Source organism: Tachyglossus aculeatus, chromosome 10 (assembly GCF_015852505.1).
Source record: "Tachyglossus aculeatus isolate mTacAcu1 chromosome 10, mTacAcu1.pri, whole genome shotgun sequence".
Classification (NCBI taxonomy): domain Eukaryota; kingdom Metazoa; phylum Chordata; class Mammalia; order Monotremata; family Tachyglossidae; genus Tachyglossus; species Tachyglossus aculeatus.
Genome location: NC_052075.1, coordinates 38,253,467 through 38,277,707, shown reverse-complemented (window position 1 = coordinate 38,277,707; position 24,241 = coordinate 38,253,467). Strand labels below are relative to the sequence as shown.

Below are 24,241 nucleotides of genomic sequence, written 5' to 3'. Positions count from 1 at the left end.
CTTGTTCAAGGTCACTCAGCTGACCGGTGGCAGAGACGGGATTAGAACCCAGGTCCTTCTGACTCCCAAGCCTGTGTTCTATCCACTAGGCCACGCTACTTCCCAATGCAGAATTCCAGCCACCGACACCTGTTTTAGGAAGAGCTGGAAGTCCTGGAGGAGGAGGAGAGCGGGCTCCCTCAAACCAGCTTTGGTGCCTCCCCTTTTCTGCAAGTTATCATCATCATCATCATCATCAATCGTATTTATTGAGTGCTTAGTGTTTGCAGAGCACTGTACTGAGCGCTTGGGAAGTACAAGTTGGCAACATATAGAGACAGTCCCTACCCAACAGTGGGCTCACAGTCTAAAAGGGGGAGACAGAGAACAAAACCAAACATACTAACAAAATAAAATAAATAGAATAGATATGTACAAGTAAAATAGAGTAATATGTACAAACATATATACATATATACAGGTGCAGTGGGGAAGGGAAGGAGGTAAAATGGGGGGGATGGAGAGGGGGACGAGGGGGAGAGGAAGGAAGGGGCTCAGTCTGGGAAGGCCTCCTGGAGTAGGTGAGCTCTCAGTAGGGCCAAGGCGGCACACCCTGGGGGGCTGTCCATCCAAATCACAACTATTTCTGTCTAAAGCTTAAAGCAGCCATAGTGCCGGGCATTGCCAAAGGGCCATGTGTGCCAGGAGAACTGCAGGGATTTTCCTCATGGATTCTTAAACAGAACCACTTGGAATTAAGAGCAAGATGGGACTGGCTTACAAGATCTTCATGGGAAATAAATTTCCAGGAAGGAGGGTGAACAGGGGAGGGAGTGGGAGACGAGACCTTTGAGGGTCAGCTGATCAATCAATCAGTCGTATTTATTGAGCGCTTACTGTGTGCAGAGCACTGTACTAAGCGCTTGGGAAGTACAAGTGACCCACATTAAGCTACAAGGACAGGAGGAGTCCACCGGGGTATGTCCAGCCTCTTAGTGGGTCAGTCCACCCCAGCCCAAGAGAGCCACCCTTAGCAGAGCTGTCAGTGAAAATGGGAGCCCAAAGATGTGATCATGTGATGGAATTGACCCCCTTCCTCTGTTCTTAAAGCTTCAACGCTCCCGCTGTGGGACAGGAATGTCCAATGTGACTGTTTTGTATCTGCTCCAACACTTTGTACTGTGCTTGGGCCCATAGTAAGCACTTAACAAATACCAGAATTCTTCTTCTTATTATTATTACTTTTATTCACCAGAGTGCCTGCTTCTGGGCCTGCCCAACAGTGGCCACCCAGTGACTACTATGAATGAACTAATAGTCTCTGCTAACATTTTACGGCTAATTCCGGCCCAAAAAGGCTTCCTAGATTTTTAAAGTAAATATTTGGTCAAGTTTATATTAAAGCCTTGTGTGTTCAGAATTTGGAAGCCTAACGTTTTTTTTTTTTCTTCTCAGGCCCCCGTCCAGTGGTCAGATATGGTCTCCTTAAAAGCCAGGATGACAAACTACGGTTTGCCTAGATACCGGTGGTTGACTCATGCTTGGAATTTCTTTCAGAGAGAGGTAAGTACTCTGTGTATCAGGCAGGGAGGGCTGAGGAAAGGGTTTGGCTGTTCTTTTTTTCATTTGACAAAAAATAAACAGGTAGGTATTAGTGGGAGCTTTGGATGGAAAATTGAATCGGTCACTCACCCCTGGAGAAACTGGAGGTGGGGGTGGCTTTAAGGCAATCAGTTTTCTTCCCCCCAACTTATCTTCACTCCCTCTACACTCCAACTCATACATTTTGCTCCTCCCAAACCAACCTTCTCACTGGGCTCTCGCTGCTGCCCTTTTGCTCTCATCCTCCTTTCTGCCTGGAATTCACTTCCCCTTCACATCTGGCAGATCACTGCTCGCCCCATCTTCGAAGTCCTTCTGAAATCACATCTCCTCCGGGAGGCCTTCCCTGATTCCCGGGTCCTCTGACTCTCAGGCCCACACTTTTTCCACTAGGCCACACTGCTTCACAATTATTACCACAGTCATTATTTATAGGAAACACCCAGTTTAATTTTTGATCAACTTGAAAGCAAAGCTGGTGAATAACATTTGAGAAATGAGTTCCCTTCGGTTAGGGAACCCTCAGTCTTCAGATGTATCTGGGTTAACTGTGCCCCGTTCTATGCCATCTTCCTCTGGGTAAGATCGCCTTCCTCCGAAATGGACAAAAGGTAGAAAATGCCAGCGTGCACTGCTGTTGGCAGGAAGTTCTACTGTTAAGAAGCTGGAAATTGTGGCCATTGAAAATAACAGCTTAGCATCCAGAACAAAGCTATTACTGGGTCAGGCCAATAATCAGTCAATCAAACATCTTTATTGAGTGCTTACTGTGTGCAGACTACTGTACTAATCACTTGGGAGAGTAAAAGAGAATTAGTAGACACACCTTTGTCCCCTCAAGGAGCTGGTAATTTAGCAGGGGTGATAAAATACTAAAATCAATTATAGATAGGGGAAGGGAGAGAATATAAATATAGGTATATGAGTGCTATGAGGACAGTCGTGGCTCAGTGAAAAGAGCACGGGCTTTGGAGTCAGAGGTCATGGGTTTAAATCCCGGCTCCATCAATTGTCAGCTGTGTGACTTTGGGCAAGTCACTTAACTTCTCTGTACCTCAGTTACCTCATCTGTAAAATGGGGATTAAGACTGTGAGCCCCCCTTGGGACAACCTGATCACCTTGTAATCTCCTCAGCACTTAGAACAGTGCTTTGTACATAGTAAGCGCTTAATAAATGCCATTATTATTATGATGAGTGAGGGACCAAGTGCCTAGATGGTGAAGAAGAACTGACATGATGTTGTAGGGGGATAAAAAGTGGGGAGATAAGAAAGTAATCAGGGAAGAACTCCTGGAGGAGATGTGATTTCAGATGTGAGTCGGATGCAAAGAGGGAGGGATTTCCAGGCAGGTGAGCAAGACATCAGTGCCTGAAGAGACAAGAGCAGGACACAGTGAGTAGGTTTGCCACAGAATAATCCATCCAAATTTATCTTCTGTCCCTGACAGTGGCAACAAGACACTTGGAGGAACAGTGAAAGGATGGTATTTAATTTATGACATCATTAAGACACACAGCTTATTTGTAATTTACACCCTGTTTCAGTTTTACACCACTTTGGTTTCTAACTTTCCAACTGTAGCATCTTGTTCTCTTTTTCTGGGGTGGCTGGAGGTTGTGGCACATGGGAACTGTGGGAAAACGGGAAAGCAATTTCAAAAGTTGTGGTGCAGTGGCAAAAGGAAGAAAAATTTAGAGGCTGGGGAGGTGGAGCAAAGGAGTCTTGGGGGTGGGGGGAAAGACAGTTGAGGGCTGAACTGATCACTGGGTGGAATCACTTAGGGAGTCAACACATTTATTTCTAATAAAGGAAAAGTTGACTATCCTATTGTGAAAGCTCACTGATTCAATATAAAAACTTGTGTAGCTATAGCATTCTCCTATAATTGACTGAGCACACAACCCTGGCTTATTTAGGTAACAGGATATCCGACTTAGCTCAGGTATGACTCCCCATCAATCAGTCATATATATTGGGCACTTACTGTGTGCAGGGCACTGTACTAAGCATGTAGGAGAGTACAGTATAACAGAGTTGGTAGGGTAGCCACATTCCCTGCCTACAACAAGATATATAAAGGATTGTTTCTTTGAGAAAATTGGTTTGACTTCAGAGGCAGTTTTCTGGAACTATTTGTGTTGTAAGGCTGATTAGAACTTCCTTGTATGTCCGGTTAGGGATAGACCATCCAAACACCCCTAAGTTACCCTCCAGTCACCCCTTATGGAAGTGTGTCCGTGAATCTGTACAAAATCACCGTGAACCCATTGGTTTTTTTTTTTCTGTCCATATAACATACGTAATGCAGGGTTCTATAGGTGTTCCTCTTTGGCCTGCAGCTGGATGCAGTGCTATTTCCTAAGAAAAAAGCATAATCATAGGACACTGTCTCACCAGAGAAATGTTCAAGGACCCAGGCAGATGCTTTTCAGTCTAAGGAAAGTCAAATAAGGAAAAAGAACCACTTGTAATGTTATTGGGCTGCATTTTTGAAACCCTGAAATTATCACTGTGGTACAGATTTCCTATTTACTTAAATGTTTCCTGGCTTTATTTGGTTAGCCTTTATTTGTTCTAAAAAGAACATGAAAGAAAATAAAGTGTTTGAGAAGCTGAAGAGTAAGCTATTTTTTCTGTGAATGTTAAGCAGCTTAGGCCTGCGTAGCCAAAATGAGGTCAAGGGGTAACCATTATCTAGTGATTTTGAGCTGAAGAGAAAGATAAACAGGTAGATCGGGGTAAAAAAATCCATTTGGATTTTTAGCTTTGAATAATTTAGATTGCCTACAAGAACGTGAACTGAAACAGCTCTTTAATAATTGGGTAGATTTTGGCAATGAAGAATCTTACTGCAAAAGTCATTCCAAATTCACCTCAGTGCTTAATATGTTATATGCATAATGATCTGCTATGCAATGCTTTGTTATAGTCACTCCTGCTGATATTATGACAAGGTGCCTGGTCTTTTGAACAAATTGGGCAGGGACTGTGAAACAAAAAATTCATAGCAGGATCTCAGAATGGTCATTTCACGTAATTAATATCCATTCTCTTTCACGTAATGCATAGTAATTCTCAATGCCTGAAAAATTAACTGAGGCCCCGGAAAACTCCAGCCACTTGCTGCTGTGAATCAAAAATTCAGGAAAATAAAAAATATGAATTCAAAGAACGTGTCTACAAGGATCTCCCTTTTCTCTCTAAACCAAAAAAAAATCATTGAATATTCCCGCTCAGTGATGGTGAATAGCAAATTTGTTTCAAAGCCAGAATTAAAAATGAATTCAGCTGTCGCAAATCACGTTTTGCTGCTGCTGCTTTTAGACAGACTTCTTCTGTAAGGCCACAGAGCAAGCAGGGACAACATAGGCATTGTTGTCCAGGCCGATCGGCCCTGCCTTGCCTTAAAATCACCCAGGGCAGTGTCCTCTAGGGAGAGTGAAAATAGCCCATGTTGTAGCTGATAGTCTCAGCCACTGAGTTAGAAAATGAGACTCCAAACAATTGTGGGAAGGTTTCGTGATGTGAACTCGAATGTACAAAAATGGTCAGCTGTGATCAACATATATTTACCGCCTAGAGCCCTGGATAGAAGTCGAATTTGAGTTATGAATTGAGAGCTTTGATCAGCCAGGGAACGCGGTTTCTCGACCACCAGTGGTGGAGAGAGGGTGGCCTAATGGGTAGACCAAGGGCCTGGATGTCAGAGCTCCTGAATTCTAATCTTTACTACTTGCCTGCTGGGTGACCTGGGGTAAGTTTTTTTTTTAACATAATTATTGTATTCGTGAAGTGCTTACTATGTGCCAGGCACTGTATTAAGTACTGGGGTGGCTATAAATTGATCAGATCGGACACGGCCCGAGTCCCACTTAGAGCTCACAGTCTAAATCCCCATTTTACAGATGAGGTAATTCTCTTAGTCACTTCTCACTGCCTCTGTTTCCTCATCAGTATGAAGGGGATTCAATGCCCATTCTCCCTACTCCCTGGACTGTGCTCCAGCGTGGGACAGGGATTGTGTCTGCCTTGATTATCTTGTATTCATTCAGTTGTATTTATTGAGCGCTTACTGTGTGCAAAGCACCGTATTAAGCACTTGGGAAAGTACAGTATAACAATAAAACAGACACATTCCCTGCCCACACCGTATCCCAGTGCTTAGGACAGTGCACGGCACATGTTAAGCACTTAACAAATACCATAATTATTCATACGTGCGTCTTGTAGTGTTTTAATACATGTATATTTGAGGCAAACATTTGTGCAGTTCAGGGCTACAGTGGAAAACCTAGCACTCACCGACGTGTGCCTGTGTGTTTGAACCGCTGTTTAGAGCAGCTCAGCTTACCGGGCAGGATCAACTCTAAACCTGCAAAAGCAGCTGAAGTCAAGAGCTGCCATCGCCTGAAGAGAGTAGAAGCAGGAATTTCCCCTGGTGAAAGTGTTTTGAAAACCTGACCGACTCTGGTTGACCACAGCAATAAACAAACACAAAATGAGGGCGGCTGCGGTCAGTAATCGTGTGGTCCTTGCCCCTGCAGTTCAAGTGCTGTGGAGTGGTGTATTTCACCGACTGGCTGGAGATGACTGAGCTGGACTGGCCCCCAGATTCCTGCTGCGTGAGGGAGTTCCCAGGATGTTCCAGGCAGGCACACGATGAAGACCTCAGCGACCTTTATCAAGAGGTAAGGACGAAAGCCAAATCTCACAGCCGCCACCCATTCCTCAGTTAGCGTTTTCTTTCCAGAGTATATGGGCCTGTTGCTGCCGCTAGAGAAGTGGGGAGGGGAAAAAGATGATAATAATAATGATACTTGTTAAGCACTTACTGTGTGCCAAGCACTGTTCTCAGTGCTGCGGTAGATGCAAGTTAATCAGGTTGGACCCAGACCCTGTCCCACGTAGGACTCACCTCCTTATCCCCATACAAATGAGGTAACCGAGACCCAGAAAAGTTAAGTTGGTTGCCCGCAGTCACGCAGCGGACATGTGGCAGACTTGGGATTAGAACCGAAGTCCTCCTGAGTCCCGGACCTGTGCTCTATCTACTAAACCACACTGCTTCGAGAAGGGAATGATAGGTAGAAAAACCTGGACCGTCACACGGAAGGATGACTTGCCAACTGGAGAGAATGGGTTGAAGGGTGGGGGACAAAGCGGAGAATTAAGGACTTGGATGTTGAGGGGGAGTGGAGGAATGAGGCGGGAAAGAGGGATGATGAAGCCGGTCGGTGGGGTGTGGATAGAAAGGAAAACCTGGAATGAATTTGTGAAATGTGGTCAAGGAAGAAAACCTGTTTCTTGGGGATCAGTTTGATGATCGCTTTGTAGCTGGGGGAATACATGCTCTGGGCTACTTTCTAGTGCCCCCTGCCAGATCGTTGTCATTGATTTGGTCGTAGCTTGTGTCAGCAGGAGAGAAAGTTTTCCCACATTCATTCAATCGTTTTTATTGAGCGCTTACTGTGTGCAGAGCACTGTACTAAGCACTTGGGAAGTACACGTTACCCCCACAGCAGGAAGGGTCTTCCCAGAGCTTGAAGAGTCTTGAGAGGCTGGAGAAGGATGGCATCATTCAATAAAGACAGCATTTGTTCTCCCCTTGGAGATTCACCATCCTTCCTTAGGAACCCTTTTCAGTATTTATCACCCTGAGAGTCAGGAAATTCTTGGCTGAAGTTTTCATGCTTTAATTTAAGTTCATTTTCTCTTGTTTAACTGTCAGTGGACATAGACAAGAAGCAGGAGGCTCTCCCTCCTCCCCCAAACGAAACTCGATCAATCCTTTCATGCCTTGATAGTTCACTGCTATGTACCTATCTCTTTAAATAATAGTGGTGTTTGTTAAGCGCTTACTATGTCCCGGGTACTGCTGAGATAGATGCAAGATAATCAAGCGCTTAGTACAGTGGTCTGCACACAGTAAGTGCTCAGTAAATGTGATTGAATGGATGAATGAATGAATCAAAGTCCCACAGGGAGAGTTGTAGTCTAAGTAGGAAGGAGAATAGGAATTGAATCCCTGTTTGGCAGGTGAGGGAACATAGGCATAGAGAAGCTAAGTGACTTGCCCAAGGTCACACAGCAGGTACAGCAGGTACATGGAGGAGCCAAGATTAGAACCCAGGTGATCTGGGTTAGAACCCAGGTGATCTGAATCCCAGACCTGGGCTCTTTCCACTGCGCCACGCTCCTTCTCTTTGTTTCGTTTTGATTTACTTATCCACTTGTGTTTATTATTTTTGTCTTCTCTCAAACTCTTTTTAATGATATCCATTAAGCGTTTATTACGTGCCAAGCATCCAAGCACTTTGTTAAGCCCTGGATAGATACAAGCTAATCAAGTCGGACAGAGTCCACGTCCCACATGGGGCTCACAGTCATAATCTCCATTTTACAGATGAGGTAAGTGAGGCAGGGAGAAAGAACTTAAGTGACTTGCCCAAAGTCCCATACTAGACAAGTGGTAGGGCCAGGACCAAGGCCTTCGGATTCCCAGGCCCATGCTCTATCCACTTGGCCACTTTGCTCTTTTATCTTGTATATCCATTAGTTTCCATCTGCTTGGTTTCCATGTTAGATTGTAAGTGCCTTAAGGATAGGCTTCATGTCTTATCCTTCTTCTGATTATCCCCTAACTAGTTATTTCACTACTCAGACAGGCAGACGGTACATAATCAGTTAAATACTCTGCAGGACAGAGGGCTCTTAGTACAGTGCCCTGTTCTAATCGGCACTCAGCCCAGTGTTCTGCGCACAGTAGGTTCCCAATCACTGTAATTAATACTGCTAACTTATTTAATCAGCTTTGAAAAGCAGCATGGTCTAGTGGACAGAGCATGAGCCTGGGAGTTAGAAGGCCTTGGGTTCTAGTCTCGGCTCCTCCACCTGTCTCTTGTGTGACCTTGGGCACTTCTCTATGCCTCGGTTACCTCATCTGGAAAATAGGGATTAAGACTGTGAGCCCCATATGGGATTGTATCCAACCTGAATTCACAGCGTTCAGAACATTGCCTGGCACATAGTAAGCATCTAACAAATACCATTGAAAATTATAATAATGTCTTTCTTAATGACTGTAAACTTCTGGTGGGAAGGGAGCATGTCTACCAACTCTGCTGTAGTGTACTCTCCCAAATGCTTAGTATAGTGCACAAAGTAAGTATTTTTCCTTTATTCATATCCTAGTCTCCTCTGAATAAAATTCCTCTTAGTTTCAAAATCTAGAACTGTGAAAATAGTCCCGTCAGCTCACACTTTAAAGAACTAACTTAATTTTTTTGAATCAGCGCAGAGTTGTCTAATTCCAGAATGTGTGAGCTGTGGTTAATAGTAATAATTTTGGTATTTGTTAAGCGTTATTTGCTATGTGCCAAGCACTGTTCTAAGCGCTGGAAGAGATACAAGGTAATCAGGTTGTCCCACATGGGGCTCACAGTCTTAATCCCCATTTTACAGATGAGGTAACTGAGGCACAGAGAAGTTAAGTAATTTGCCCAAAGTCACACAGCTGACAAGTGGCGGAGCCGGAATTAGAACCCATGACCTCTGAAACTTAATGTTAAATAATCTACTGAAAAGCATTGCATGAATACTCTGTTGTATTAGGTTGTATCTCTCCTGGATCTGTTGTTTAGAGGGATTGAACACACGATCTAGAGAGACGGACTGTCCTCAGACCTCCCGGTCTGTTGTCAGATTTTCTAACAAGAAGAAAAATGGACTGATTTGAAATTCACTGACTTTTCAGTGAATAAGGTTTCCAATAGATTTCACTTTTACCATAATTATTTTTATTGTTAGTATTCTATGACTGCTGTCGCTTTTTCTTGAGTCGGAATCTTCAAATGTGCTATTTTGCAGACAGTCGCATTTCCTGCCAGGAAGCTTTTTTAGGTTTTCAACAGATCAATCTATGATTGATGCTTTGGAGATGGTGGTGACTTATAAAATTGAGGTGTCAGGAAATTGAGTTTTTTCAATCGCAAAATGTGTTTGGGAAAGAAAAATGCTTCGGGTATTTCCTGATTCAATTAAACTGTGCATCAGGATTGCGGGAAATAGGTGAGGGCTGTAGTTTAGGTTTTTATTGTTTGAAGGTACAGTTGCTTGTACTACTGAAAATGGTCCCACATAAATGAGCCCTGTCCAATATTAAATGTTCCTTCCATTAGGAATTCTGGCAGAGTCAGGTTTATTTTGTGGCCTCTAATATTAGCAATTGTGTAGTATTATGGAGCTAGATAATGGGTGTATTAGATTTATAAAATGACATCCTAAACTTGGAATAGCTTCAGGGTGAAAGTACAAATAGTATTCCTAATTAAATTATTATGCACCAAAGAGTAACAGCTAGGAGCATTAGTGATTAAATACACAAGTATAAAACAATATAAAATCAGCAGTCAATTCTCAGTCCGGCATTAGAAGGGCAGACATCCCTACCAAAAGAAAAATCGGCAAATAAATTCCTAAGTAAATACTCCTTCCAAAGAGCCTTTATCGTTTTTGTGAATAGAAAATAGGACAATAATGGACAGAATATTGTGTATGTAACAGTACAAGTGGCTAAATGTTCTTTGAGTGATGTATGAAATCAGCTCCTTACTAATTTCCGGCAGTGACTGGTCAGGATTCAATGACTATCTAAAAAAACAACAAACAAAACCAAAAGACTATTTCAAAGTGAAAAATGAAGTGGTTCCCTCGTACCATTCATTAGCATTTGTGAAGTATTAGGCTGTGTAATGGGTGAAGAGGCATAGTTTTCTTCAGAAACTTCATAAACTTCAGCCGTGACTAATTTCTGATTATTGTAGATCCAACGATAACTCAGATTGTCTTTTAAATGGTTTTTTAGGCAATTTAGAGTTAAATGTCAGACTAGAACCAGGGAGAATATTACTCTAAATGTTACCTGTAGTTTTTTTTCCAAGACTAACCCCATGGCACCTTCCTCATCATGCATGCCATCTCACTAGCAACCTCAGTACTCATGAATCTAACTGTTCATATGTGTCTATTGATTATCCCATCACGTCTATAAATTAGGTCTATTTTCTTATAACTCGCTCTGTCAAACGAAATTATAATAAAATATATTAAAATGGGAATATCTCCCCTCTGTCATATAGGCATACTGCCAGGCAAAATGAAATGCACCTTGAATCTGAGGCATTATCTTTATAACTGTGGTTATTCACATTTGTGTCATCTATGTTTTGGTACATATTTCTGTAGCTTATGTCATAACTCCCATTCGTAAGAAGGGGAGGGAGGTGAGAGAAGATGAAGAAAAAGAGGGGAGGAGGAAGAGAAGAGCAGAGGAGGAGGAGAAGGGCAGAGGATGAACTTCTCACTTCACAACTAATTCCCTCCACACCTGGCTCAGAGAACTGTGCACAATAAACTCTCAACTCATGTCAGAGTGTGGATGAGTTCCCCAGGTTGACGCAGTCAGTACATAGGGCAGGATCTGGTTCCCCTGCCACCCCCATCCCTGCTTCTTCAGCCCCTGGGCCAGATGATCCCCCTGTGCCCCCTTGCCGAAGGCAGATGGATTATTCGGCAGGGCAGCCGGCCCCAGCTGAAGTGCCGGCTACTTGAAGTCATAATCCCTGAAAACCTCCAAAGTCATGAACCCATACCCCATGGCCAGCCCGTCTTGGGAATTTGTCTCTGGGTAATCTAAGGATCCAGTTGAAGAGGGACCTCTCTCCCTCAGCTTCCTTAGGTTGCAGTGGCAGAGTCTTTTGTTCACATCATGGATTGCTGGATGGGATGGTCATGGTTCATTGATGAGCCACTTACGGGATCTTTTCTGGATCAGTGTGGAGGAGCCAATTTCTCTCAAAGATCAGAGCCCATCTTGCCCCTTTGTTTGGCTTGCAGTGCACATGTGCCCGCCTGAAGTCTGTGGCTTGCTTCAAGCCATACTCCTTATCAGGAGGTGAGCGAAGACCAGTGGCACTTTCTTCCCCAATGTCCCTCTTCTGCCAAACTCAGTCCCTGTCAGGAAGTGAGCAAAGACCAGTGGCACTCTCTTCTGCCACCTCTTTTCTCCCCAACAGTGCTTTCTTAGCACTTCACATCAGGAGTGGGCTGCGGGTCAGGGAAATATGTTCTTGGCATCTCCCAGTCGAGTCCATGAAGGCTCTTCAGTGTGTCTGTGCTTCCCTGATGAAGGGAGAGGCATTAGGCCCCGCAGTTTCGGAGAAAGACTCTAACCCTCCCTTAGGCCTTTCCATTCATCTGAACTCTTCGATTATTCAATCTTGAAGATCAGGAGTGGCTGTTTGGGGAGGATGCCATTTTCTTTTATACTCCTACCACTGTGACTATTTGCTTAGATTCAGGCAGCAGGGCCTGCTCAATCTAAGAGACAAGTTTGGGATTCTAGTTGGAGCTCAACTTTTGTTCAGCTGAGGGGGAACTTGGAAAGTCACTTAATGACTTGAGGCCTTGGTTTCCTCAGCTATGATACAGAGCTCGTAATACTTGTTAATTTTTACTTCCCAGAAATGGGATGGAAATAGAGTGAAATCATTTTGGAAAATAAAACATATTACACAAATCCAATATGCTATTAATTATTATTATTATTATTCATAGTTATTTTTAATGGCATTTGTTAAGTGCTTACTATGTGCCAGGTACTGTACCAAGCACAAGGGTAGATACAAGCTATTCAGTTTGGACACAATCCATGACCCACATGGGACTCACAGTCTTAATCTCTTAATATTAATCTTAAACTCACCTCCTCCAGGAGGCCTTCCCAGACTGAGGCCCCTCCTTCCTCTCCTCATCCCCCACTCTATCCCCCCCATCTTACCTCCTTCCCTTCCCCACAGCACCTCTATATATGTATATATGTTTGTACATATTTATTACTCTATTTTACTTGTACATATCTATTCTATTTATTTTATTTTGTTAATATGTTTGGTTTTGTTCTCTGTCTCCCCCTTCTAGACTGTGAGCCCACTGTTGGGTAGGGACTGTCTCTATATGTTGCCAACTTGTACTTCCCAAGCGCTTAGTACAGTGCTCTGTACACAGTAAGCGCTCAATAAATACGATTGATTGATTGATTGATTAATCCCCATTTTCCAGGTGAGGTAACTGAGGTACAAATTAGTGAAGTGACTTGTCCAAGGTCACACAGGAGACAAGTGGCCGAATCAGGATTAGAACTCCTTGTCCCGTGCTCTTTCTACGGGGCCGTGCTGCTTCTCTTCATGAAAATCATTTTCGGTTGTGTGGGAATCTGTGTAGACCTGCTTTGGCAGAGTGGATAGATTACAGGCCTAGGAGTCGGAAGGACCTGGGTTCTAATCCCAGCTCCACCACTTGTCTGCTGTGTGACCTTGAGCAACTCACTTCACTTCACTGGGCCTCAGTTACCTCATCTGTAAAATGAGAATTGAGACTGTGAGCCCCACATGGGATAGGGACTGTGTCCAACCTGAGCTGCTTTTATCCACCCCAGTGCTTAGTACAGTGCCTGGCACGTAGTAAGCGCTTTACAAATGCCCTTATTATTATTATTATTTTTATTAAAGAAGCCTCACTGGGAATGTCATTCATTCAGTCGTATTTATTGAGCACTTACTGTGTGCAGAGCACTGTACTAAGCGTTTGGGAAGTACAAATCGGCAACATATTGAGATGGTCCCTACCCAGCAACGGGCTCACAGTCTAGAATGTCCTTAAAAGGACTTTTTCAATGATGTTTTTCTCCCTCCTACTTAGACTATGAAGTCCACGTGGGACAGGGACTGTTTCCAACTAAATTAGCTTGGATCTATCCCAGCACTTAAACAGTGCTTAACACACATAGTAAGTGCTTAACCAATACCATAAAAAGATGTTTTTGTTCTTCAGTGTCTGATGCCCTCATTTTCTGATTTAATGCCAAATGGGAGAACTGTAGACTATAATTTTCCATGGAATGCCATTAACTGTTATGAAGCCATTGCTTGTTAAAATTTTACAGAGAGACAGGTAGGACTGAAGACTGACTATAAAACCTGAAGCAATATCGGAGTAATCTTAATCTTGATGCGAATCAGCTGTTATATTTGAAGCTTTTTCTGTTATCCTGGTGAGAATGTTAATTTTCAGATTGCCAACCAGAACGCCCTTGAGACTTTGAATAAGCAAAATAAAAGTGAAGAATATAAAGGTGTCAAGCCTGTCAGGATCAGAGGGATATCTCTCTATTTCCAGCTTCCGAAACTTCCTTTGAATATCTAACAGAGAAGAATTTCAGGACCTTCAGTTAAGCATAAAAAGGCAACCCAACTTAGCTAACGAAATCTGTTGCCATTTCAAGGAGAATGGATTCCAAGAGATTTAGGAATTGATGCTTTTACTCTTTGAGAGGGTTCATCTTCCTTACCGGCAGCTGATGAGCAGAATTGGAAAACTGCTACCGATGAGCATTTGGGGCAAGCTAACCCATCTTTCTTTGTTCCTCCCAGTTATCCAAAAGCAATTTACGGAGCTGGTTTTATATGAATACAGAGTACTGGAAAGCGTAATTGCCTCAGAATATTTTTACCTGGAGAACAGAAAATCAATGTAATTTACTTCTGTTATCATCTGCTTTAATATCTTCTTTGTGGCTGCGTGGGCACTTCCGAGACGGTGATGTTTTTAGGGTTCTTTTCCTACTTAAGTGCTTAAGTTCTTCAGGTAAATTCTTTCACAACCTGAAAATATTGTAGGTAATCATCGTGACATGCTTGAATTCCAGAGGGTTTTAATTTCTTCCTTTGAGTGGAAGAAAATTAGGCATTAACACTGTGGATTTAGTAGCGAGAGTCCATTGATCCTTGGGTAAGCTGTTTTTCCTGCTCTTCCCCGGATCTTGTCTTTTCAGCTGCTCAATCTGACTCCCACTTCCTGCTCCACCTCACCTTGTTTCTCCCTTGTCAATTGCTTTTTCCTTTAGGGGAATTCTGGTACATGGGCGAGAGAGAGCAAGTTCACAACAAGACTCTGGGGTAAAGTCAGTCAGTCAATCATATTTACTGAGCGCATACTGTGGGTTGAGATCTAGACTGTAATCTCGTTGTGGGTAGGGAATGTGCACAACAATAAACAGACACATTCCCTACCCACAACGAGATTACAGTCTAGATCTCAACCCTGGGACCCCAGGGGAACTCTTCTTCCAGTTATCACTGTCCGCTACTTTCAGTGTCTGTGTGTTTGTGTTTGTACTGCAGTTTCATGGCTTTGTTCCTGAGTGTGGACTGGCCAGGTGTGGATCAGGCAGGGAATGGTCCAAGCCCTCTGAAGCTGCCCCTGGAGAATCCATTGCCATGTAACCTCTGCTGCTCCCCCGTTCCTGTAATGTATTTCCCTGTCTGTGTCCACGACTCTGTACCCCACACCTTTCTAGCCCTCCAGCATCTTGGAAAGACATTGCTCCTGGGGGAGTGAGTGAAATTTGAACAGCCAGGTTCCATTCCCCATCTTCAAAGCCCTACTTGAATCCCACTGCCTCCAGGAAGCCTTCCTTGATTGCTCTCCCATCTTCCCACCGCTAGACTGTAAGCTCATCTTTAGACTGTAAGCAGGGGATGTATCTGCTAAATCTACTGTATTCTCCCAAGCCCCGAGTACAGTGCTCTGCATATAGTAAGCGCTCAATAAGAACCATGGATTGATTTCCACCCTACTTTCCCCTCAACTGTATCACCCTTACACCTGAGTCCTTACGCATTAGACACTTAGAGTTTCACCCTATCTCCTACCCCTTAGCTCTTATGTACTTTATATTTCCTGTAATTTATTGTCAGGTGTGTTTTGAGTGCTTATTTGTGCAGTGCATTGTACTAAGTGCTTGGGAGAGTACAATACAACAAGGTCACAGATCCAAGTGCATAGATGACACGGAAGGGAGATGGAGTTGGGGAAGAGGGTTTAATCGGGGAAGGCCTCTTGGAGGAAATGTGATCTTAATAATGTTTTGCAGATGGGGAGAATGGTGAATATGGAGGGGAGGGAGTTTCAGGCCAGAGGGAAGACGTAGGAAAAGGGTCGGCAGTAAGATAGACGAGATTGGAGCAAAGTGAGAAAGCTGGCACTAGAGGAGCAAAGTGTGAGGGCTGGGCTATATTTAAACTATATTACATTTACTTAAATGATAATAATAGTAATAATGGCATTTATTAAGCGCTTACTATGTGCCAAGTGCCGTTCTAAGTGCCGAGGAGGTTACAAGGTTATCAGGTTGTCCCACGGGGGGCTCATAGTCTTAATCCCCATTTTCCAGATGAGGTAACTGAGGCACAGAGAAGTTAAGTGACTTGCCCAAAGTCACACAGCTGACAATTGGCGGAGCGGGGATTTGAACCCATGACCTCTGACTCCAAAGCCCGTGCTCTTTCCGCTGAGCCACGCTGCTTCTCAAACGTGTGGCTCCCCTACTAGATTCACAGAGTTCGCGTGTGAGAAATGTAGCGCTTCACTGAAAAACAACCCAAAAGCTGAAGTCAAAAATGATTTGCTCTATGCGTTGCTCTTGGGGTTCCTTAGAATTAATTCTGATGCTTGGTGACTTCCGTTCCAGGAGTAAAACTGGGCCAAATGCTCATCACTGCTTCCTTACAGGAAGGGTTGGTTACTGACTTTTTCAAAAACAGTTTTAATTCCCTTTTAACCTCAATTTTTTTTCATTTTTCTCTCTCTTTTCCTCCCCCTTGCTCTCTGCCTTTCTCTGTCTCTGCCTCTCTCCCTCTCTCTTTGCCTATTTGCCTCTCTGTCTCTCTCTGCTTCTCTTTCTAGAGGCATATCACTAACACTTGGAGTGAAAGTGTTTCCCTCTGACAGATGCCTAGGTCTAGAGAACAGGTGTCCACCACACAGAAACAGCATGACAGCTGAACACCTTGACAGATCCAGTGAATAGCCTGAGAGAGAATAGGAATCAGTCAGTATTTTATTTTGTTAATATGTTTTGTTTTGTTGTCTGTCTCCCCCTTCTAGACTGTGAGCCCGCTGTTGGGTAGGGACCATCTCTCTATGTTGCCAATTTGTACTTCCCAAGTGCTTAGTACAGTGCTCCGCATGCAGTAAGTGCTCAATAAATACGATTGAATGAATGAATGAATCAAAGGTCCAATAGGAGGTGGTGGCAAGGGGAGGGTAGAAGAGGGGGAAGTCTTGCCCAAAGTAGCTAGGGAGAGCTTGTCCAAGGAGTATGTGGGGAGGACAGTTGGGTGACTCTTTCCCCCCCTTCCCATATTTATTTTAGTTTTTCCTTACTGATTCTGCCAGTGGTCATTGATTGGGCAGAAATTCCCAACCCATTTGGAGAAGATTTTAGGAACTATTCTTTCCAGTTATACAATTTTCACCAATCTTAGCTTGGGGTAATAATAATAATGATAACAGTGCTCTGCACAGAGTAAGCGCTTAGCAAATGCCATTGTTATTATTATTATTATTCTCTGGGCCTCAGTTCCCTCATCTATAAAATGGGGATTAAGACTGTGAGCCCCCTCAGTTCCCTCATCTGTAAAATGGGGATTAAGACTGTGAGCCCCACATGGGACAACTTGATCGCCATGTATCCCCCCAGCGCTTAGAACAGTGCTCTGCACATAGTAAGCGCTTAACATATGCCATCATCATCATTATTATTATTATTCTCTAGGCCTCAGTTCCCTCATCTGTAAAATGGGGATTAAGACTGTGAGCCCCACGTGGGACAACTTGACCACCCTGTATCCCCCCAGCGCTTAGAACAGTGCTCTGCACATAGTAAGAGCTTAACAAATGCCATTATTATTATTATTATTATTATAACTGTGGTATTTGTTAAGTGCAGTGCCAAGCACTGTACTAAGTGCTGGGGTAGATACAAGATAATCAGGTCTGTCACAGTCCCTGCCCCATATGGGGTTCACAGTCTGAGGGAAAATAAGTACTGAATGCATTTCTTCATTCAGTCATATTTATTGAATGCTTACTGGGTGCAGAGCATGTACGAAGCACTTGGGAGAATACCGATAAGGAACCTCAGGTACAGAGAAATTAAACATCTTACCTAAAGTCACACAGTGGGCAAGTGCAGAGCCAGGATGAAAATCCAGGTTCTGTGTCTCCCAGGCCCTTGGTTGCTCCACTTGGCCATGTCCAGTTCTGCTAAATTCTGCTGCCCAGCTCTGCTAAATTCTGCCAGAAGACATGTTTAGACTTTGTGTTTTGGGTAGAACATAATGGAACAGTTTTCTGACAGTGCACATCTGTCTGACTGTAGTGTCACTTGGTGTGGGAATCAGTGGCAGTTTGCATGAGTGTGGTGTCAGACTCATGGTGGGTTTTTTTACAACTTGAATTTGAATTTTCCTTAATGTGGGATTTCGGCAAGAATGCAAACCCCCTGCGTTAACAGAGAACTTGATTATTCACACAATATTATTTATTCTTCTTGGCCTCTACAGTACACAGACTTGAGTAATGGATTTTCTGTGGTTGTTCCTCAGTCCACCACCTCCCGTTTCAAGTCTTCTCCTTCCTTAAACTGCGAGCCTTGGGTGGGACAGGGACCATCTGATATGATTATATTGTATCTACCCCACATAGTAAGTGCTGAACAAATACCGTAATTATTATTCCACATGTCTGTGTTGCATTTTGGGCCTGGCTGTTAAAATCCAGTCACAGTGCTCTCTGTATTCTTCTCCCTATTTCACTGCCATTTGTCATGGCCTCAGAGAGAGACCAAAGGTGGGTTGGTGAAGGGGGCATAGGATAGGATGCCTTTGGCAGAGGAAGTGGAATTGTCGGACCGTCTAGCACGTGGAGGGAGTGTGGTGCCGCTGGGGCGGCATCTTTGTGTGAGTGCATCCAGTCAGAAAAGTGAGAATGCCCAGTCCGACTAGCTGGGCGCTCTCCAATCCTATTTTTTCCATGAGCCTTTGGTTTTTAGCAACCGCAGCTTCACCGTTGGAGTGGACTTAAAACTTAACCTCTGCTTTGCTGTGGGAAAATTATAGAGTAGATTGAACATTGAGCTATTCTTCCAGGGGCGGGGAGGGTCTCACTGAACCAGTGACAAGGCTCCCTGTGGGGGTCCTTTCCTTGTGGGGAGAACGGTTCGCCTGTAGTTCAAGCTACATTGAGGTGGGTGGTGATGCCCAGCTGATGCTGGCCCTGATGTTTGCCCTATTCAAGAACCCTGAACTAGGTCCAGGGCTGAGAGTATAAAGGATAAGCACTTAGTACAGTGCTCTGCACACAATAAGCACTCAATAAATACCACCGGTTGTTTGACATGAGAAGGTCACTCAGCTTGGAAAGAATTCAGAAAGTTGAGGCCAGAGCTACATTAACTGTGAAAGGTAGCAGGACGGTTCCAGAACAAAGGAAGATTTACAACCTATCATTTTATGGTGAAAATTAAAAGAGGGGAAACATCAAACAAATTCATGACCAGCGGCTTTGGGAACTACCCAAGAAAGAATGCAACGGGAATAAAGTACTCCAATATTAAGGGGCAAGAGGGGTCACTTTAAATTTCTGGAGTGTCTGTCACTTGAATTCATCTTTCCTGGCACTCGACAGTTCCAGAGGAACTTAGCTGCAGAATGCCACTCTAGCTTCAAACCCCAGGAGAGGGAGAGAGATTCAGATTCCATTTCTGTTGAAGTTCATACTATTAATATTTCCTTTCAAGTGCCAGTTTTTACTGCCCTCTTTACTGTCACCAGTCAAAACCATTCCATTAAGATGCTGCCTCTGTGAAAGAAGGGATTAGAGCTGGGCTTGTTAGATTGGAGAGTGTATAATAATAATTGTGATATTTGTGAAATGCTTACTATGTGCCAAGCGCTGTACTAAGCACTGGGTTAGATAACTGAACACGGTGATGGGAGACTAGAGTCTAGTTCAAGAGACATTGAAAAGAATCTCCTTTTCCAGTCGGTCACTGGGGCAAATGGGCTCCATTCCATTAAGGTGCAGCCGTGAACAAAACAACTCCTTGACTCTACTTGGAGGAGCAGGAGCGCGACCTCACACCATCAATCCTGAGCACCACCTTCTGTGAGCTTCTGTGCCTTTCAAGTGTTCAGTCAGGGATGAGATCTGGAGACGTGATTTTTTAGGATAGAGATCCAAGAAGATGTCCCTGACTAAGCCCTCATTTCCCCTATCCAGCCTCCCCCTCTGCATCCTTGCTTGTGTGCCCCTAAAGCACTTTGATACTCTGGCCCCACATCACTTATGTAATTAGCAATCAATCAATCAGTCATATTTATTGAACGCTGTGTGCAGAGTACATGGGAGAGTGCACTACCAAACGGTAGACATGTCCCCTGCCAACCCTTTATTCTACCATTTCCCCTATCTGTTATTTTAATGTGCATCTGCCCCTGTAAACTGTATGCTCCTTGTGCGCAGGATGGCATCCACCAACACTATTTGTACTGTATTTTCCAAATCCCGTAGTACAGTGCTTTGCACACAGTAAGCACTCAATAAATACCACTGATCGATTGATCAAGACAGACTAAACACGGGACTAAATAGACAAAATAATCTTACTTTACAATAATTTTCTGTATAAATACATACATAAATTTCTTACTAAATTAACCTGGCCAGTATGTCATGTAGCCCAACTGTTCCATGTAATAATCTTTTAATCCATTAAATCCAGGAATTTTTCATTAATTCAGTCAACTGTTAACTATTGTGTGCAAAACATGAACTAAGTGCTTGACAGTCTATAATTCTCAAGGAGTTTACAATGTACTGGGGGGAGACATTCTGTAAAATAGTATCTGGACACGAGGAAGGACTTAACTGATGAAGGATCTGACTTAATTCCTGTCCTGACTTTGTGCCGCATGCCACAGAGAGCAGATTCAGAAATGGAGCAGTACCAGTGATGAAGTTTTAAATTTTTCTTTCAGGATATGAGGTTCGGGCCAAAGTCCCTAGGTTGCCCTATCCCTGTGCATGTCTAATATCTGATCATGTCCCCAGAAGGAGGGGAAAGGAAATGGTGGAAAAAATTCATCCATTTATCACCCCTCTTCCTTTCATACTGCTCAAGCCAGCCAAAATGTGGTTATTGAATCTGTGGTTACTGCTTGGTACTTTGAAAGCACTTAGCAAATATCATTATGATGATGATGTTGAAAGGATGTGTGGCACTGTAAACGGGGAGGAAAGGAATTTTATAAATTCAAGGTATTACCATTGTGGTTCTCTAAAACTGAACCCTGCCTCTTTATCTTGGATACGCAACTTCGAGATTTAACATTCTGAGACTGGAGAATGGACTGTTTTTCTAGGAATATTCTTCTTTGGTGGCAGCTTTTGGAGTCCGGGATGAAGCTCTGCAGCTTGGTGTTCATGAACTATTCCCAGTCCGTGTGAGAAGGAATTAACGAAGCCACGTCTGGGCATCCCAAAGGAGGGGGGATTGATTTTTCTGGCATTTTGTTGGGAAAGCTTTTTTAAGAACCATGGAGGTGCGACCGTCTTATTGGCCACAGTGGAGTTTGTCTACTTGTATTTTTAGGCGACCCCAGGAGAAAGTCCCGAAGCGGTAATGACCCCTCGTGCGTGTGTGTTTGTGTTTCAGGGCTGTGGGAAGAAGATGTACACATTCCTGAGGGGCACAAAGCAGCTGCAAGTGCTGCGATTCTTGGGAATCTCCATTGGTGTGACCCAAATCCTGGCTATGATCCTTACCATTACCCTGCTCTGGGCACTGTACTATGACAGAAGGGACCGTGGGGCCGAGCAGATGACACCCCTGAAGGAAGAAGTTTCCCAGCACCTGTCCTGTCATTCAGTAGAGCTGCTGAAACCGAACCTAACCAGGATCATTGAACACGCATCCGTGGCCCACAGCCTGAATACGCACTTTGAAATGGAGGAGCTGTAGATAACGCTAAAGAACAAAGCCGCCGAAATGGGCAGATCCGACTTCGGCTTTGGTTCATCCTGCTTTCTGTGTCATGGACTTTTATCCATCTGGGTGCGATCCATGGATGCATAGGAACGAGTCAGATTCGAGTACTCGTTTAAAGCTCTACTTTTCTTAAATGTCCAAAAAACCTTCATGTTTAACATTATCGGAGGGAGACGGTCAAATCTGCCCAACATCCATTAGGTATTTAGTTTGTCAAGCACTGATTCAATCACATTCAGTAATTGCTAGGAGAGAGTAATTGAAGCCACCCATTCTGTGATTTTTCTCGGGAGCGTGATACTAAACTTACACAAAAGATGGGTCAGTGAAAAAAATGGAACATTTACTGATGTTGGGGAAATGGGCTTCACTGTTTTTTTGCTAAACCAAGTGCCTGCAGCTAATCAGGGATCTATGTGTATATAAGCATGCGTGTCAGTCTGTATATTTTGGTAGAATTCAGGCCCAGTAAAATGTTCTGATTGACAACTGTTGTGAAAAGGGCAAAATCGTCTTTGGTACAGCACTTTCAGTTCAGCCTTTTCTTTGAAAGATCTTTAAAATGCTGTTCTTTCTATTATAGTAACTGATCACTGTTCAATTAAATGTTTATTGACAGGTGTCAAGTCCCACAGGTAATCAGTTATCATCATTAATCTGAATGGGGCGCTTTCCTTTCCAAACCTTTAATAAGGTTGTGAATGTTCCTAAGGTTGAAGCTTAAGGGGCTGATTCCTTTCCAGAATAGGAATCAATGAGAGACTGAAACACTAAAAAGCATAGCAATGCCTTGCTCAAATCAAACCAACTATAGAGGTTGATACAGCAAGCAGTTTACGGAGGTAAGTTCTATAGGTTAAGTTCACTTTGAGTAGGGAGAAAAACATTTTAGATTTAATTTCCTCAATAAATGCTCCCAGGGGGTTTATTCGAGTTATGAAGTTTCTAAAAAAGTTAAATATATTTATTTTCAATGGGAAAAGTGCATTTTACTGTATTTTGTATACTATGTTTATTTCATAGGATATTTGAAAGAAAATTAAACCGATGTGAATAACTTTTCTAGAGCAGTCATTTGTTTGCAAGCTTTTCAATCATACCAACTGCTTTGACATTTTTCCGTTTGAGGAGAGAAAATGAAGATGTGAAATAGCTTTTGTGACTTCTTGAACAGCCTTACTGATGTATACTTTATTTTTCATGAAACTCCAAGGTACCTGTCCTTTCTTTTGAAATTTGATTCCATGGGTGAAGCGTCCCTAAATGCTTTAGAGCCGAGCCTAAAAGAACGGAAACATGATTTCAAGGACTCTGGCTCAGTTTTCTCATTAAAAGCGCTTTTTGGATTTTTCTCTCATTCGTGATTTTGTTTCAAAGTAAAATCTAAGGCATGTGACCTATGAAGTCAAGTGGCCAGCCCTCTGGCTCCTCTGCGCCTCTCCAGGATCTAATTCCGATGGAGAAACATTTTAAGTGCGTCCACGTCCTAGAGGGGAAATAGTAAACACAATTCTCTGGGTTTAGCCCTAGAGGTCCAGCTGCTGTCTTCCATCTCCTCTCTGATCCAGCTCGTGAAGCAGGCCCGAGGCTGATCCGTGCCGGTCTCAAGGGCAGGATCACAGGGTGATGGGAGCATTCTGGAAGATACAATCTTCTTAGCCAAGGTTCCTCAAGGGTAGTTGCCTGACCCCCAAGTCCCCTGGGGCCTGAGGAACTTCCCACCCCTATATATCTAACAGCGTAGTTGAGATTCGGGCCGCACAGGTGACAGAATTGCCTCCCGCCACCCTGTCCCCCACATAGGCCTATGTGCCATGGGGGGTGATCTAGGGTAAGGTGGGGGTTTGGATGGTCCACCTTTCCCAGGGTCCAGTCGAGCAGGAGAGAGGAGGAAAGGCAAGACCATACCGGTCATCTCTCTTTGAGGTGTTGGTCCAAGCGGTTTTTGACTGTCCCAGTTTTTCTCTGGAGAAGTATAGCAGCCACTTTATCATTCAGTCTCCCAGGGATGAGCTCTGCTACTGAGGAAAAACAGCTGCCACCAAAGAAATCCCTGAAAGGAAAAGCCACTGGATGACAGCAGCACCTTTGCTCTTGCCCTTTCTCCTACCTGCGACTCCGTCTGGCTTCACAACTGACAGGCCACTGCTTTTCAGAACAGGTATTTACTCCCTGTTTTACAAATGAGGAAACAGGCACAGAGAAGTCAAGTTATGATAATAATGATAATAATTATGGTACTTGTTAGGTGCTTCCTATGTGCCAAACCGTTCTGAGTACTAGGGTAGATACAAGTTAATCAGTGACTTGTCCAAGGTCACACAACAGGCAAGTGGCACAGCTCGGATTGAAACCCAGGTCTCCTGACTGCCAAATCAGTCTTATTTCGACTAATCCACCTTGCTTCTCTTTAAGAAATGACTAGTGAATTTTCCGCTACTGTGATTTTTGCTAAATGCCAAGAATCCTTCGTGTCTGTAGATGTATGTTTCGTGTGGTGGGGGAGTGCAGATGTGCTCTTACAGGAAAGAGGAAGGAAGCTTGTCTTTTGATAAAGCTAAGTGGATGTCCGGGGGCATGTGCCAGACTAAGCCAGGAACCTGAAGTCTTTGACCCATTGAGTAGCACAAAACCCGGCCAGTGGCTGCTATTCTTAAAATGCCCATCCCTTAACTTTAATTTTGTCCTGGAGGAACTTCAGGATGGGGT

The 24,241-nt window shown here is 43.7% G+C and overlaps 1 protein-coding gene across 1 annotated transcript in view; it reads left to right on the top strand.

Moving 5' to 3' along the window:
• The window catches only part of TSPAN12 (tetraspanin 12), a 57,018-nt gene extending 34,140 nt beyond the window's left edge, over window positions 1-22,878 (top strand). The window contains exons 5-7 of the mRNA XM_038751940.1: window positions 1,435-1,542; window positions 6,129-6,272; window positions 21,200-22,878. Of these exons, the coding sequence (XP_038607868.1) occupies window positions 1,435-1,542; window positions 6,129-6,272; window positions 21,200-21,505 (558 nt within the window). The 3' untranslated portion in view covers window positions 21,506-22,878. The remainder of the gene's footprint in view (window positions 1-1,434; window positions 1,543-6,128; window positions 6,273-21,199) is intronic.
• Window positions 22,879-24,241: the final 1,363 nt, after the last annotated feature.